General features: G+C 39.7%; 1 protein-coding gene across 3 annotated transcripts in view; it reads right to left on the bottom strand.

The window, feature by feature from the left end:
* The window catches only part of TNPO1 (transportin 1), a 36,405-nt gene that overhangs the window by 5,852 nt on the left and 12,814 nt on the right, over positions 1-17,739 (bottom strand). For 2 of the 3 annotated variants that reach the window (XM_028747975.2, XM_028747976.2), the window contains 16 exons: positions 16,119-16,237; positions 15,630-15,690; positions 14,987-15,155; positions 14,046-14,198; positions 13,455-13,680; positions 12,443-12,614; positions 11,443-11,529; positions 10,403-10,510; positions 10,050-10,208; positions 9,877-9,964; positions 9,251-9,349; positions 8,991-9,086; positions 6,275-6,350; positions 5,373-5,472; positions 3,237-3,311; positions 2,591-2,733 (listed from right to left, as the gene is read on the bottom strand). In XM_028747975.2, the coding sequence (XP_028603808.2) occupies positions 2,626-2,733; positions 3,237-3,311; positions 5,373-5,472; positions 6,275-6,350; positions 8,991-9,086; positions 9,251-9,349; positions 9,877-9,964; positions 10,050-10,208; positions 10,403-10,510; positions 11,443-11,529; positions 12,443-12,614; positions 13,455-13,680; positions 14,046-14,198; positions 14,987-15,155; positions 15,630-15,690; positions 16,119-16,237 (1,896 nt within the window). In that variant the 3' untranslated portion in view covers positions 2,591-2,625. Of the gene's footprint in view, positions 1-2,590; positions 2,734-3,236; positions 3,312-5,372; positions 5,473-6,274; positions 6,351-8,990; positions 9,087-9,250; positions 9,350-9,876; positions 9,965-10,049; positions 10,209-10,402; positions 10,511-11,442; positions 11,530-12,442; positions 12,615-13,454; positions 13,681-14,045; positions 14,199-14,986; positions 15,156-15,629; positions 15,691-16,118; positions 16,238-17,739 lie in introns of those variants that run through there. The other variant, XR_013394677.1, reaches the window with a different exon arrangement.

Genomic DNA, 17,739 nt, shown 5'->3' with positions numbered 1-17,739 from the left:
ATCCACCATGGATGCTGTAGTTGAGATTCCTGTATTGAAGGAGGACTAATGACCCTCGGGGGGGGGGGGAGTACCTTCCAACTCTATGGTTCTATGCTCCTGAAGTAAATTCTTCTACATACTTTAAATCATTCTGGGTTTAAAACATCAGCTATGATGTTTTACTGAAAGCTCATACAATTGTGATGTTTATCCCAGACAAACAACTGACAAAACTTCTAGCAGGATAGTTATAAAACTATATGCAGAACTACTAGAATTAAGGTATCAGATATATTTCCCTCTATTTCAGCCCCTGCCAACAGACAGGGGGCAAATTCCATGTGATATGGACAAACGGTTACCCTGCTATCAATGATTGTATGTGAAGATGCCATAAATTTATTTCCTTGCTTGCGGCAAACAACTCTTCCTCACTTGGCAACAGTCCCTGTCCTTCCTGCAAAAGCCTTGATCTTCACCCCAAGTTCTCCAAGGAGTAAATGAGGGGTGTGGCTTCTCTCCCATGAGGTGGGACTTTGCAGGAAGAACCAGTAACCCTTCAGAAGAGACCATGGAAGAGGACAAGTAATGACCATTAATGGTTGGCAGTTTCACCTCCGCAACTCTTGCACTTCATATATGAACGCTGCTTTGTACCCATGCAAGGGTATGGAAAGTTCCATAAGGTAATTTAAAAAAAAAATGAAGTCAACAAAAAAAGCTTGCAGAAGAGAAGCTAGCTATAGGCTTAGCTTAGCTGAATAAAGAGAATGCTACTGCATCAGTTTATGGCCTTTGGAATATTTCCATGAGAAGGAATTAACCTGGGGAACCTTCAACCCACAGGCCAGATTTGGCCTATCAGTCTTCCCCATTTGACCCATGGGACTATTTTGGTCAAGCCATGCTCACCTACCCTGCACCTGACATCAATGTGGAGCAGGCAAGGGCGGGGGCTCGGCCAAAAGGGGCTTTGCAGGCATGGTGATTGGCAGTGCCTGCAAAGCCCCTTGCACACCTTCCAAAAAGCTCACCAACCGGCTGGTTCTTGGGAGCTTCTGAAACTTTGTATAAAAGAAGATTGTACACCCGTGCATCAGCTGATAACTTGGGGTGGCCAATCTTGTTTGCTATAGGTGCTGAAGGGACCTGCACCTGCTCCATTTGGCTGCACTTTGAAGTGCTGACTTCGGGACTTCAAAGCACCACATAACTTGCCATGCTAGGTGATGTGTCCAATTTGGCCTGCAAGTAGTAGTTACCTACTTGCAGTTACCCTGCTATCAATGATTGTATGTGAAGATGCCATAAATTTATTTCCTTGCTTGCGGCAAACAACTCTTCCTCACTTGGCAACAGTCCCTGTCCTTCCTGCAAAAGCCTTGATCTTCACCCCAAGTTCTCCAAGGAGTAAATGAGGGGTGTGGCTTCTCTCCCATGAGGTGGGACTTTGCAGGAAGAACCAGTAACCCTTCAGAAGAGACCATGGAAGAGGACAAGTAATGACCATTAATGGTTGGCAGTTTCACCTCCGCAACTCTTGCACTTCATATATGAACGCTGCTTTGTACCCATGCAAGGGTATGGAAAGTTCCATAAGGTAATTTAAAAAAAAAATGAAGTCAACAAAAAAAGCTTGCAGAAGAGAAGCTAGCTATAGGCTTAGCTTAGCTGAATAAAGAGAATGCTACTGCATCAGTTTATGGCCTTTGGAATATTTCCATGAGAAGGAATTAACCTGGGGAACCTTCAACCCACAGGCCAGATTTGGCCTATCAGTCTTCCCCATTTGACCCATGGGACTATTTTGGTCAAGCCATGCTCACCTACCCTGCACCTGACATCAATGTGGAGCAGGCAAGGGCGGGGGCTCAGCCAAAAGGGGCTTTGCAGGCATGGTGATTGGCAGTGCCTGCAAAGCCCCTTGCACACCTTCCAAAAAGCTCACCAACCGGCTGGTTCTTGGGAGCTTCTGAAACTTTGTATAAAAGAAGATTGTACACCCGTGCATCAGCTGATAACTTGGGGTGGCCAATCTTGTTTGCTATAGGTGCTGAAGGGACCTGCACCTGCTCCATTTGGCTGCACTTTGAAGTGCTGACTTCGGGACTTCAAAGCACCACATAACTTGCCATGCTAGGTGATGTGTCCAATTTGGCCTGCAAGTAGTAGTGATTGGTGGGGCAGTACAGCGATGCTCAATTGCCTTCACCAGCCATCGCTGCCAATTAGAGAGAGAGGAAAGGTGCAGGTGACTCATTGAGGCAGTAGGGTTGTCCGATTAGCTGCACTGTTGTGCCCACACTATGCTGAGCTCCCCACCTCTCCCTCTCAGAAACTGACAGCAACACTTGGGTGTTTGGAAGGCAGATGAGCAACGCCATCTTGATCCTGATAAGTGGGGCCAAAAAGGTTCCCAGCCCGGGAATAAATGAACAAACAAAAATTACTAAATGAATCTCCTCCATTAGCTGTTGCTAAATAGGTGAACAGATGTGGTTATTTGAGGGAGGTTAAAACTTCAGCTTATCCACCAGTCAACATACACAATACAGAACAGTTCATGCACTGGAAAAAGGGAGAAGCTTTGAAAGTCAACCCAGCTTACCCCTCATTATGGTACTGCAGCTTGAATACTTTAGGTTAAACTCCATAGTAAGCTGCAAGGCGTTCTTTTAAGGGAACAGGAAACTGGTCAGAGAAACGCCTCCAATTTTCATCTCCAACTTGATTTTTAAATCCATGAAGGATCTAAAGGGGAGCAGAAAGTTAAATGTTTTCTTCAAAGAGCAACTGAATTAAAAGCCTTAGAAGAGTGACCATCTGACAACAGAAAAACTAGATGCACATTGATAATGGTTACAGTGTTTGCAAAAAGTCACATACAAAGTCACATGCAAAAAGTCATTTACTATCTTCCTTCCATCAAAAAGCCCTAGATTCTAGGCATATATTCATCTCTTCTTGCACACACATTCCATTCTCCAGCTGTTTTACTTAGAAAAGATCAAGGGGGGTAGCGATGGAACTGTGTGCGTTAACAATTCTTAGTTTCTGGAAGGAGCTATCAGGCTGTTGGAAATCATAATGAATTCACCACTAACTATGAATGCTCAGATAGAAATACTGTAGAGCAATTTTTCAGAACACCAGAATAGGCTACATTCTTTTTGTGCCACTTTAAGTACACTCTGACTTCACATGTTCTAATAATACAGCCTCATGAAGCAAAAAATGTGAAATAACTCAATTACCTTACAGAACATGTCTCGAAGATCATCTTTTGGGCTAATCCATGATGCAACAGCATCACAAAAAAATATAAAGTCCTGCAAATGTTTTCAAAATGTGCAAATTAGAGATAAGTACTTACAAATGGACAGATTCTGCACAGAAATATCAATGTAATCAAATTCTTGGGGCCTATCGGCACCATACATTTAAAGTGCTATTATACCATTTAAATCGCCATGGCTTCCCTCCCAGAGAATCCTGGGAACTGCAGTTTGTGAAGAGTGCTGAGAGCTACAATTCCCAGAGAATTTTAACTCTGTGAGGGGCGAGGAGCCTCCTTACAACTTTCAGCACCCATAACAAACTACAGTTCTGATGATTATTTGGGGGACGTCATGACTTTAAAGTGGTATGATACTGCTTTAAAAGTATAGTGCAGATGAGGCCTAGATCTACATTTTTTAGTTTCTCCATCAAACATTTTATTATATACAATAAAAATTCTGAAGCCTTTGGCACCTATGTCAAATTCCTTCTCCTGTATCCTTTTTATAGGGAACAGTAGCAGTGATTTCAATAACAAATCTGTGATCTGTAAAAGCATTCAAATGGGTGGCTGGGCTCCAGACAGGAACTCCAAGAACTTCATGTTAATTGTGAAACACACGCAGGGGCTTGGGTCAGGAGAATGGAGTTAGTTAAGAAGGTTAAAATGATCAATTGTGAGAAATGTGCAGGGTTCCTCTTTGTAGCACTTGACTTGGAAGCAAGTCCCATTGATGGTAAAAGAATAGCTAAGCAAAAAATGGTTTTAGAACTGAACTTAGCATCTAGTTTGACCCCACTGGAGGAGGAAGCAGGAGTTTCACAATTTGAACTTCCACTGTTTCCACCACTTCTTAAAAAGCAGCTGTCATGGGGGTGGGGGGATATTTTGACTCCCCAAAAAAAGGTTTCCTCAAGTTCTACCTTCTGCATCGAATTTATTCCTATTAGAAGCTGGTCTGAAGAATGCAAAATGTAAGATTTTAAATACTACAACTCCAGCTTTCTTGAGTTTTACTCATCATTCTAAAGAGAAAACAACACATCATCATATCACTAAATCACACTAACAGTTTGAAGTGTCCATTTTCAATTCTGGTATTTGAAATAGTATATACTCAGACCAAGCCATTAACAATGTATTTTGCAGTGACCAATCCACAGTGAAACAGACCAACACTTGAGGTTATTTGAAGCCAACTGGGACAAACATGTACGTACGTATGTGGCAACAAAGTGATAGAAATAAAGGTGCTGACAGACTCACTATCTAGTTCTTGCTTACAGGTATTCTAGTCTGGCAACAATCTAAGAACTGTTATTCAAAAAGGGATTTGAATATATGTCGGCCAAACAATACCTCAGTAAAATAAAGACAGAGCAGAATTCCAGCATTTAATTTTTGCAAAACATTTATGCAGAGCCAAGAATAGAGTACCATTTTCCCCACAAGAAAACTATCTGCTTATCTAGGATATGACATAATCTTCAACTGAGTGGAGATCTTATCCACTCTATGAATGTACTTTGGGCAGTTTCTTATTTTTCCAAAATACAGCAATCTCAAAAGTGGCTACCATGAGTAACAGAATTAAGAGGGGGTAGCTTCCTGAGGCATTTTGGAGACTCATTATTGGTTTGATCCAACACTGTGTGAGTGCAGTTCTGCTCATGTGATAGGACCACCACTTTGCCTCCTTCAAAATTTGTTCTGGATAGTCTCCCAGTCCTTGAAACAGATTTTGGGTGTGTGCAAGTTACTGCAGTGGGGAGGGAAGGAAGGTGAAGTCCCACTGCGCAAGGAGAAGCCCCTTCTGCTTGTGTGTGAACACCATTGGTTTCATCCCATATGCACAGTTTAAATCTGATATCTAAATATGATGATGTGACATGGGGCAGAGGATCAAATTTTAGACCACACGTCTGGCTTAAAGGGTCCTACCAATCTCTGATCCTCACTTTTTAATGTCTCCCAGCATTGTTGCTACAGTACTTTGGGCAGTATGTGTCTTGATTTTTTCCTTAAAAAACACACCACCGCCTCAATTATTATCTGCAGCCAATGGGGCGATGTGTTCATCTAAGCCAATCAAGACCAACACAAGACTTACTTGGACTACTCCACTTGGATTGACAGTGATCATGGTACAAATTCCACGGAATGCTGAATCTTTTTCTTCATTATCCCTTATGTTTCTGAGAGAGGTGCACCTATTAAAGCAAAGAACAAAGGATTAGATTAATCTCTGCGTCCAACTTTAGCTGGTATTGTATTTGATGGAATAAGTGTCCCAATGAAGCTTAAGGACCATACAGCACATGATGTCAGGTTTTTTTACTTTGTACCCCTACTTTGTACACTTTCAACCTGATTTGAAACCCATAGAATTTTATAGATGCCAGATCAGCCAATTTCAAATTCTTTCTTGTAGTGCACAAGTGACCTATATTCCATTAAATACCTCTATCTATTTTCTGCATTGTATCATTATTAGCTTTCCTCGCTAAAAGCAGCATATACTGCCACAGTATGAAGTCTATCAAATACCAGGAACAGAACATCTCTCACTTGTTTACAGCAGCAAGCAAGCTATTTTGGTACAAGTTTATAAACATATATTTCAGACAGCAAGTCAAATCGCAAATGAGTTTGAAGTAATGTAATGCGATGTTTTAACGTTTTATGCTATTTGCATGCACATAATCATACTGGTGGATTTTTAAAAATGCTTTTAATAATCAAGCTTTAACACATCAAGCATGTGACAATCTTATCCCATGCATTAATTAGTTGTTAGCCACAACATGAAATATATACATGACGGTACTGCTAAAAAAACTCACAAACCTGATAGGACAAGATTAGTCACATGGTTGGCAATGATTAAGAATAGTGATTTTTGTAACCAACTGAAAAGTATATCTAGAAGTGAGATAGAGAGAGGAAAGGAAGAAAGAAAGAAAGAAGAAAGTGAAGAAAAAATGAATAAAAAAAAGATTGAATAATACACACCAGGGTCTTATAAACTGCTGTAGCATGGGGGCCACCTCTTGAGGACAAACGTAACCAAGACGACCAATTGTTATTGCTAAGGTAACGCAATCACGGTTATACACCACCAAACGCCAACCAAGACATGAGCAAATGAGGGGGGAAGGAGAAAAATAAAGAAAAAACAACAAATAACTCAGAAACAGAAACCAACAGAACCTGTGTATGATAATAACATAAGATTTCACCAGTGCTGTTCATTACCACCCCTAAAAATAAGGGGTAGCAAATGTGGCATACTATTTGGAGGAGGGGGAAAGGAATTAAGCGAATGAGAGAACACCAAAAGCACAAATTAAAACCCAAATGCTCAGTTTAAATAATATGCTTCAAACTGTGACAACGCTATTTAATCAAAAGGTATTTTGAGTCACCTTTAGTAACAAGTGACTGCTATTTATTACACTGAGTTGCTAGCCCATTTCTCAGGGTTAAAAACCCACAGCTACTTAGCTTCCTTGAAAGAATACTATTTGTAATTGCATTTTAAACGGCAGATCTTAATTTTAAAATCAAAGTAACATAAACTCTTAACATTTACGATTTTCCAGGGGGAAAATGGAATTCTATTCATAACATTCAAAGAATTCTTTTAAAGATAAAAGCTAAATTCAGCAGGAATCAGGGGTTGTATTAGCTTTTCATTACAAGATAAGGCAGCTTTTAATTTTATTATCTAATGATTCAACAATTGCCAGAATTAATCTCTGACGTCAAAGATCCTGCATAAGTATGAAGGGATCTGTTGAGTGTGAACTGATCTGTCAGGCCCCTGGCCGTTCATGTGAAGAGGCTGCTTCGACGGTGACCCTGTGTGGCTTTAATGGTGTTCTCTCAACTCGCAGAGTAATTCTTCAGAAAAGGGAGAGTGTGGGTATGTTTAAGGATTATTTGAAGCAAACTACATGAATACTAAAATCCAGCAGATTCATATGAAGCAGAGAAGCCTATGCTTAAAAGACATTGTGCAACACTCCAGAACAGGCATTTGTGAACAATCTCATGAACACATGCAATAAAGCAGATGATGCTCTTTTCACTATGAGATTTGGTGTAGGATATACCAACACTATAAAATGGAATTAATACGGCTAAAAGAAAATATTTGGCTTTGTTTTCCAATTATTTATTGTGCTATACATGAATCAGCCTCTAATATTAACAATTCCTATCCTACCATTAACTAGGGATGTTATAGTAGTGGATTTCCTGTGTCAGCAAGGGACTGACCTACATGACCTTTGAGATCACTTCCAATGCTATGGGCTACAAGGTTTTCTGTATGATTTTGCCGCAACACTCATTCAATTCCCATTAGAATTATATTCCCATTATTTAGAGAATAATGGAAATGATGTACTGGTTGAGAATACAGAGTGGAATTTAGACCACAAAGCCTGTTATTTTGGGCAAGTACTCTTACAGAGTTCATTTCTTAAGCAGCCATTCAAGATAAGAAGTCAATTAGGAAAAGCACTATAATGTTAAAAGGTGCTAGTTTTGGTAGATCGATGGTAGATCTGCATTGAGATTTCAAGTATGACAACATCCTACAGTATAGACCAGAATATCCCACAACAAACCTAAAGTACAACACATTCAACATTTATCTGTAGTATCAGCCTTTTGGGTATTTACAACTAATATTTAGAAGTTATGGTGAGGGATCAAATGTCTCTTAACTTCTGCACTGTGTAAAAAGCAAGCACTACAGGTAATGTACCAATGACCATAAAGAAAAGATATAGGTGTCACTCCCAGTTATTGCCAGGAGCCTTCTTTGAGTTGTTCCACAACACACATCATGTGTTTGCAAACGTACTGTGAATAGTGCAATACATAATGTGCCAAATTACCATGTAGCTTATCTTCCAGTTTAACATAAAATATACAGTTACGGTCTTTGCACTCATTGCTAGATATTTAACAAACATGCACAGAATACCTGACTCCCACCCACCGCCGTGAAGGCAATGGCCAAGTTATCAATGTCTAGACTGAAATTCTGGTAACCATTCATTTTCACTTCAGACTGTAACTGTAAATCTGCATTCATAGGCTTAGTATCACTGGTATCAGATTACAGTGCAGACAGAGATAGTCAGAGATGACAATTAGCATTTTTCAGAAAATGAAAAGCTCTTTTAAAAAAGAAAAAAAGAAACACACACAGAACATGCTTTCTACTAGCACAGAACAAGCCTCAAACTCAATTTTAAAGGGTCTTTTAAACTTCAACCAATCTGCAATTTCTAAGGTCTCCATTTAAGAGCATGCTATATTTAATAAACTATGTAACAAGTTAGCAAGATATATATAATATATGATAGTCAGCTACTCTCTTTTTTAATAGCAGTTTGCTTGCATCCTCTTGCCAGCTATAGTTAGAAGGCTTCTGTAAATTAGCTATGTGCACAGAACACACATACAATTTGTACAAAAAAGGATGTCAAATTCTATGCTACGTTTAAGTCCTTAATCAATAGCATCTGCTAATTGAAAATTAAATCTGTTTAATTTGACACTTAATTGCAAGGCTGAGGTTTGCAACACCATCCAAACAGAGTTGCTTTTGCTTTAAAACTGATGCAGTTTACCTACAACTCTCTGAATAGTCTGGTTTACAAACAGACATCTGCACAACTTCATTCACTGCAAAGAGTTCAGTGTAGGGTACCTGTGTTTTCTAACAAAGTCTTTGGTGTGTTGGGTCTGTTAATGATTTCTACAAGCTGGTGCAAGACCATAGGAATATAAGGCTGCATCTCTATACCTAGAAAGAAAGAAAAAACACATAAAACAGTTCATTAAAAACCTGAACATATGCTTTCATAACAGGTACATAAGTGCAATTGAACACCAGAATTTACAACTGGTAAAAAATTTAATCTATACCATGCAAAATCCAAACTATAACTTTAAAGAAGCAAACCTTACCCATCTGAATAGAAATTTCTCCAATTGCCCACGTGGCATTGTTACAGACAGAAATGAACTCTGGGTTAAGGTTGGTTCCTAAAATTGGCATGAAGTCAGCTGAAAAGAACACAAGCCACACTGTTAAAACTCTCCCACACAAATGTTCAGTTTCATGTAACTTCAGCAGAAAACCCATGTGAAGGACAATCACTTTTTCTTAGCCAGAAACTCTTCCTAGGCATAAGAAACTCCTGGTACAGCCCAATAAGGTTAAATTCAATTCCACTGCAAGCAAGGGACTTCAGCTACCAATTTGCGTGGGATGCAGATATAACTACAAGTGTTCGATGAAACAAAAAAAAGCAGCTTTAGACATTCCCAACATTTTGAACAGGATCTTCTGCTATAAAGTAAGCATGTGTTTACTAGGCACTGCCTAGCCAGAAACAAGGTCCTGGAGGAAAAGTTCTACATCAAACTTAGATGGCAATAATATATTCTCTTTTGTACCATAAACCTGTTAGGGGAAAAACCAAAACTTTCAAAATTTCCCTTTACACATAGAAGGAGCATTTCTAGTTACAATGATGCCATGCATGGACAAGATTCCAAATTTGAAGAATTTGCCTTGCTAAGTCACATACCAATGCATGGCTTCACATGTTGAAAACATGCCTTTGTCAGATCGCCCAGCAAGGCAAAAGAACTCTGTCGTACCTCGGGCATTTTATCCTAAAAGAGAGAAACAGAAGTAAGTTTGTGTTTTTAAGCATTCTATTTCAAAAGCGAGGCAGAAGAAGGGGATTATTTGCCTCACCTGCATGCACTGGTACATGAGTGTCAGGATATTGCTCCGAGCCACTAGCTGTTCAATGTTGCCACCGAGACCTTCAGCTAAACCACTAAGTAAATCAAGAGCCACAATCATGAAGTCTTTATCTGGAGCTTCGTACTGGTCTGGCTGAGCATTGTGCAACTATAATAAAAACACACAGTTGGCACTGCTTAAAAGGCTTAATTACGCGACATACAATGAACCACTTTTGCTATTAACATTATTTTAAGTTGGTGAAATATTATTACAAATCTCTCCAGAAAACAAGCTTCACTTAAAATGCAACTGAAGATAATTTCCCCCATCATCTAAAGGCCAACAACAGAGAAAAATACCATGGCTTGTGCAAGAGTCTTCTGTACCAGATTTACACAGCGCTGGTACACAGGTTCACAGTATGGAAGGAAGCCAGATTGCAAGGCAGTGGCAACCGAAGATAGGCACTGAAATACGGAAGAAAAAGTAGTGAGTATCAAGGATATTCAACTGATATGAGCTTTCAACTGCAGGCATGCATGTTTGCTACAAACAATTTCTTTTAGAAAGGCCAACTTTTTGAAGTACATGAACTGCAGAATTAAGGAACTTCATAACAGTGTGGCCAGGGTTCTAGCTTTGGCCATGCCAAGACCCATGCAATTACCAACATCATTAATTCCTACAGCTCAACCCTATGTGTCCTTCCCTCAAAATATATCCTAATGAGCTCAATGCATTCTGATACACATATAGTCAATAATCCCACCAAGTCGGAATGGGGTTTATTCCTAAGTAAGGGGGTGTAGAATTGTAAATGGACATAGAATTAATCTCCCAGGAGAAGCTTCCCTTGTGTGTGTATATCAAGGAAAACTGCAAAACTATTAGTGAGCAGCTGGAGGAGGAGAGGACAGAGGGTGAAGAAAGAGCTGTGAGTGGAGGGGGGCCCTTTCCCCCTCTTCTGGACTCCCTGCAAAACTCAACAAACCTGCTTTATCCGGAACTGGGTGTGGAGAGTGCAGCTGAATAGAACACAGCTGTGGGGGAGCTTGAGGGAGTAGCACCCACCTTGGGCCTGCCCCTAAAAAACAAGTCTAGAGTGAGAGACTAGAGTGATGTCTGCTGTTTCCAGGAACTCTTCCCATTGTGAGACTTTTGTGGGTGGGCTGAATGTTTGCTTGGACCCTCGGCAGGAACCCAGAGGCTGAGAGCGTTAGAAGGAAAATGAGTGTGTGTGTGTGTGTGTGTGTGTGTGTGTGTGAAACATTTTTATATGTAACTGTGTATTTTTGTAATATTTCGTTTAAGTTGTCTGTTGTTGCTTCTTTTTTGTACACCACTTAGAGATATTTTTAATATATTAAGTGTTAAAGAAATTAAATAATCAATCAATTACCTCTAATAAAGGGAAAAGATCTTTATCTTCATCCTTCAGCATGTTCCATTTCTGGATTAATGGAGGCATAAGCATCTGAATATATTCCTAAAGACAATGAAATAAAATGACACATTTAAGTAAACCATTGTAAATTCCATTAAATCCAACATTGTTTATACTTCAAACATGTGACACCGTTTTTCAAAAAACCCAGTATTATCAAAATTATGGAGGAATAATCTCCAAAAGTTTACCTTACCAACTGACAACCACAAACTCCCAAAAAGGAGTGTCATACTTGGTCTGGAGACTCCCAGATTCAAATCTCACTCCATAAGAAAGATCACTGGGTAATCACTAGCTCTCAGTCTAACCTACATGACAGAAATGTTGCAAGGAGAAAGTGCACAAGTTCCAGCTTGTAAATATCTTCCATAATTTGTTGTGCCCAGACCTGGACACAGTACTCCAGGTGTTGTCTGAGCAAGGCAAAATAGAATGGTACTATTGCTTCCCTTGTTCTGGACACTAAACTTGGTGCAGACTATAATAGAATTAGCCTTTTTTGCTGCGTTGCTGCATTACACTGTTGACTCATGTTAGCTTGTGGTCTACTACGACCCCCAGATCCCTTTCACCTGGCAATCCAGGTGTCCCCCATCTTATATTAGTGAAGCTGGTTCTTCCCACCAGAGTGTAGAACCTTACATTTGTTCCTACAGAAATTCATTTTGTTAGTTTTAGCACAGTTCTCCAATTTGATGAAGATAGCACCACAGATTTCATAACATTTCATAACAAACAGAAAGGAAGCAATATTCAGGCCAGTGAAAGATATGTTGAAATTTTGTTAAAGGATGATGGGGCAAATTGCTTGGTACTTAAGACAATGGAGTGTGTTGAAATATTCCCGCTTGCAACACACCAAAGTAAGGAAATAAGCCTCTAGAATGTAGGACTAATTAAGAGGTGAACAAAATTATCAGTTTAATCTGAATTAAAGGATAACAATACTTACTGGTTTGTTTAGATGATGGCCTACAGAATCTGCTAAAGTTCCTATGGCATCGTAAAGAATGAGCAGATTCTTATGCTGGTATTTACTAAATGCGAAGACCAGAGTATCAAGTATATAAGCGAGATAAGGAACAAGTTCTGTACAAGCCTCCTCTTCTAGAGTAGCAAAGGCACTAAGAAGCAAAACAAAAATTTAGTATGCAGAATTAGAGAATGCACTCCTCTCTTTGAGACAAACTTTCACAGCTTTTTTAAAAAGGTCACACGGGGGAGGGGGAAGATAACCATTCTGGTAAGATGAACTGGAAGTTGGCTTTGCATTTATTTTCACAGGTCATAACACCTCTGAAGATGGAGAAACCCTACTTTAAACAGAAGTAAATATTTTGCTCATCACCCAAGTATCTGATTAAAGTACCTGGCCAAGGTAGTCATATTTTGTCTGGTTTCACATTAAATTGTATTTCAGTGAAATACTGTTCTATTGTATTTCAAAATCCTTTCTTGCTTTGGGATTGTGTGAACAATGAAGAGAGGGTAGTAAATTATTTTAATAAATAAAAGAAAGCCATAAACCTGAAGGGTTTTCAAAAGTCCCCAAGTTTCCAAGTAAAAGCTAGGCTCCAAAGGTACGGAAATGCAAAAGTGCTAGTGGGTGTGATGGGTTACTTGAATGTGCATCTGGATTAAATTCTTAAAATAATACCTAGAACAGAACTTGCTGACTTGACAATACACAGCATTCATGTTCTGTGCAAAGTGAGAATCAGTGACAAATGTTATCATTCCCACAAAAAAATGAAATAAAAGCAGCTACAACGAACAAGGGCATTTAGAACAGAAGAGACAACTTCCTCGTTCTGGGGGGACAACTTCAAAAATAAGATGTTTGTCTAGACTAATGAAAAGCTGTTCAAGATCAAACAGAATATTGCAGCACAATGAAAAAGGGTTTCACATCTTCACCCTGTTCTTTGAGGACCACCGGCAATACTTTTATGACTCTGACCTACCTGCAGGCAGCTTCTTGTACTCTCTTGTTGCTATCCAGGATGCGCTTTAGCAACTCAGTCATTAATGGCTTCAAGTACGTGTCTGGGGGTTGACTGACTACCCAGTGTGCATAGCGGCTAAGAGTCCAGCAAGTAATGGAGCGCACAAGAGCCTTTTTATCAGAGAGGCACTGAATAAGGTGAGGGATTAGCTCGGGAAGATATGGAATCATACCCTGCATACAACCTGTAAAAATAGGTTACAAATTAGATATGCCTAGCAGAATCTGCCCTCCTTACACACACAAAGGAGTGAAGCCAGCATGAAAAAACAATCCATAATATTAACAAACTTCCAGGAGGCAACATATTTTAGCAAACACAAGTGGTGGCTGTTGCCCACCAGGGATGGTGGAGAGAACAACAAGGAAAGAAAACAACAACAGGGCAGAGGCACCTAAGAACAGGTGGCGTTTGGGGCAGGAAGAGACAGAGATCACAACAAGCAGACAGCCTGCTTGAGGGGGGAGAGGAGGAGGAGGAGAAAAAGCATAGCTAGGGGCTGGCACGGAATACAGGATGCTAAGCCTGTCCTTGAAAGTACTGACTAACCTTCAGCAATTGCTCCTAGAACTAGGATGCCTGATTCTTTCACAACCCACTCTGGATGAAAAAGCAGTTCTTTTAGAAGGGGCAAAATGTGTGGCAGCAATTCATCGCGGAATACATTGGCAAGGACATCAAGGGCAGCAGCTGAACACTTCCCTAAAATAGATACACAAACACACATTTAATACACCTGAGACACATTTTAGTCATGAAATTTCAACTCAATGCTACGTTCGTATTAATTGTAGGCCACGAAAGCTTTATAGAATAATCAAAACAAAATCATTCCATGCATATTATCAGGAGGTTTAACTGCTCAATTAGTTTTCATTACAGCATTCATGAAGGCAATTCACAAGATGTGCAACATGTTTTGAATGCTTTTATTGAATCACATCTGAGTAACACTCAAGACATGTCTTAGGTAACAGGACTTTTTGAAAAGCTTGAAAAGTTTTATTTGCTCAACTGTGAGCATGATTTCCTAAAAAGGACTTCAAACCCCCATTAATTTCAATAGGGTTTGTACTTCATGTTTTTCACCCCTTTTACTGAAAAGCTGCAACAGCTGCAAAAATCCAGAAGAAATATTCTACTTGTGCTCAGTGACTGATAAATTACAAGTACAGAACAAAATCCAGAGGACTTTTTAAAAAGCAAGTTAAGGGGATTTTTACAAAGTTGGCATTATAACTTCAGAACAATTGCTGAATAGGTGAACAATTGCTGAACAATAAAATAAGGACAGTTGGTAGACTCTTAATCACAGGGTTGTGGGTTTGAGTCCCAAATTATTATTAAATTATTATTAAGCCACATTGGGCAAAAGACTCCTGCACTGCAGGGAGTTGAACTCAATGACTTGCAGAGTCCATTTCAAATCTACAATTCTATGAATTCACCACATAAATATTTTGACTGCACAGTATTTTACATGGCCTTACTTAAATTCCAGTCAGAAATAGTATCATCGTCATCCAGCTCATCCTCTTCCTCTTCCTCCTCTTCAATGCCATCTTCCTCATGCTGCTGTGCTACCGTCCGTGAACGGTGAAAGCGGGGCCTTATATCTTGCTCACTATCTGGGATAGCTTCATCTTCTTCAACATCTCCCTGTAATCAGAAACCAAAGTGGCAAAGAGCCTATACATGCTGAAGTAATGTCAGTGTATTCGTTTTTGTACTATCAGTGCAGAGCTGAGACTTCAACATTATGTTACATGCCCTAAACCTCTGGGCACTGGGGTAAAGTAAAAGTGTGATTTAAATCTATTCGCAAGATGAAGGTGGACTTCTGAGTTTACAACATATAAGCGCAAACTGGCGTATTTCCAAAAACTGATCTTACTCTGGAAAATACAGCTTGCCTTAAATTTTAGCTTCATAGCCACCCTGCACCCAATCCCATTGTTTAACTCAGTGCACTGAGTCTTCCCTTCATAGCCCGTGAACCAACAAGTGGGAAGGCTACAAAAACCAGCAATGTTGCAGCGTATATTGCGCATGTTAAAGGCAAACATTGTAAGAGTATCTAATATAAGGGACAGTAGCATATCTTCAACAAATGAGGGGGGAAATCATGCTTACCTTCAAGAGAATTATATCTATCTCTGAGTATTTCATGCCATTTACTAACACAGGTATCAACCTAAAGAGAAAGGACATTTCTTGAGTATCAGCTGGTTTGCAGCTATACATTTTCAATTGCCTCCAATAAAATATGGAGGTATCCAGGAAGCATTCATTGAGGCATCTGTGGCTTCTGAGCCTCTAGCACTTACAGGGACACCCCCCTTCAACCCCACTTGAAAGCATAAGATTTCAGCAGCCTTGCATACATCCCCAGTATTAATACGGTGTGCCAGTTATCTTCCTTGCACACACTGAAACACCACCAAGGTATACCAATGATCACTCTCAACTATGCTGCCATCAATGCAAAAGAATGTATATGTTTTATACGTGGATTCTTGCCTCTGTTCCCAAAATCTATTTTTTTAAAAAGACATTGAAAGCATGATGCAAATAAATTCTGAATCCATAAAAATATGGAGGGTGGGCGTAGGATCAACTTACTTGGTAAGATGCCGACACAGAACATCTTTACAAATTGGCTGTTCAGCCAAAGTCAGCCAAAACTCACAAGCCTCCAAAGCCACATTTTCATCATGGTCCTGAGTCCTTTGTAGCATATACTACACACAATGACAAGGGAATAAAATGGCACAGGTGTCAGTTTCTTTGTAAATATGATCTAATTAAAAATAGTTTAAAGTAGCAATCCACCACCAATGGGGTTGCTTACAAAAGTGTTTTTTTTTAACTGAAAGTACCAGATAAGCATGAACACCACAGTTAATTCATTCTTTCCCATTGCACTGACTGACCCTTTATGATAATATTTTTGTGCTCAAGCTCAGATTTCACAAACAGCTAACCATGTTGGTAGTGTGTGTGTTCCTAGATTATTCCGCTTCCCCTAGATTTGCATGTTTCCTGCATGATCATTTAAACCAGTAAACACTGTAGATGTAGATTAGTGTTAATTTGAAAATATGTAGTACCACAGGATTGTTTTACAAACTGATTTGCTTGGCAGCTACCTAGTGTTGACATTTCCAAGTCTGAGAAAGTGCATTCTTTACTTAGGACTGGTCACATGTATGAGAAAGACATAAGGAAACCCTTAAGGGGCATTAAAATCTTATGAATAACTAAATAATTTTCTCCATGCCACTCCCAGTGTCCAAAAAAGGTATTCCCATGATTGTAGGAATGTTTGCTAATCACTGCAAACTGTATCAATATACAGAGCAGTTCATAATGAGATTTCTCCATGTGATCCTATACCATAGCTGCCAACTTTCCCCCTTTTTAAGGGAAATTCCCTTATTCTGAATAGGATTCCTCGCAAGAAAAGGGAAAAGTTGACAGCTATGTCCCATACACTGCAAAGATCACACTGAAAAAATATGCAGACATTTGCATGTGAGAACCAGCACTTGCTCTAATGCCCTGCTAAGGATATGGATGGAAGATTAAGGGTGGCTAACTCATGGCCCTCTAGATGTTGCTAGATTCCAGCTTTCATCAACTCCAGCTGATGTCCAATGTCCAACAGTCAGAGATGATGCTGGGGCAGGCAAGGGAGTTTTGTAAAACCTTGCAGATCACAGTTGAGCCTTTCTGAATCAGGAAATTCACAAAATGTGTTTAGGTATCCACACTTCACACAGAATATGGCAAATGGAGAAACAGCTCACAAATATAAAACAGAACATTTAGAACAATCCTTAACAGTGTATTTGATTTGCAATGGGCAGCCAATACATATTTAATCTAGTGCAAAAACCCTCAAGGCTAGATTACTGCAATGCGCTATACATAGGGCTGCCTCTGAAGACAGTTCAGAAATGTCAGCTAGTGCAGAATTCAGCGGCCAGGTTGCTTACCAGAGCAAGACGGTTTGAGCATATTACATCGATCCTGGTCCGACTGCACTGCTACCAATTAGTTTCCAGGCCCAATTCAAAGTGCTGGTTTTGACCTATAAAGCCTTAAATGGCTCAGGACTGCAATACATCAAGGACTGCTTCTTTCCATATGAACCTACCCAGACCCTGAGATCATCTTCTGAGCCCCTCCTTTGTGTGCCTCCTCAAGAGGCCCGGAGGGTGGCAACACGAGAACGGGCCTT

The sequence above is a fragment of the Podarcis muralis genome, chromosome 11 (genome assembly GCF_964188315.1).
Source record: "Podarcis muralis chromosome 11, rPodMur119.hap1.1, whole genome shotgun sequence".
NCBI lineage: Eukaryota > Metazoa > Chordata > Lepidosauria > Squamata > Lacertidae > Podarcis > Podarcis muralis.
This window is presented reverse-complemented; position numbering and strand designations above follow the sequence as displayed.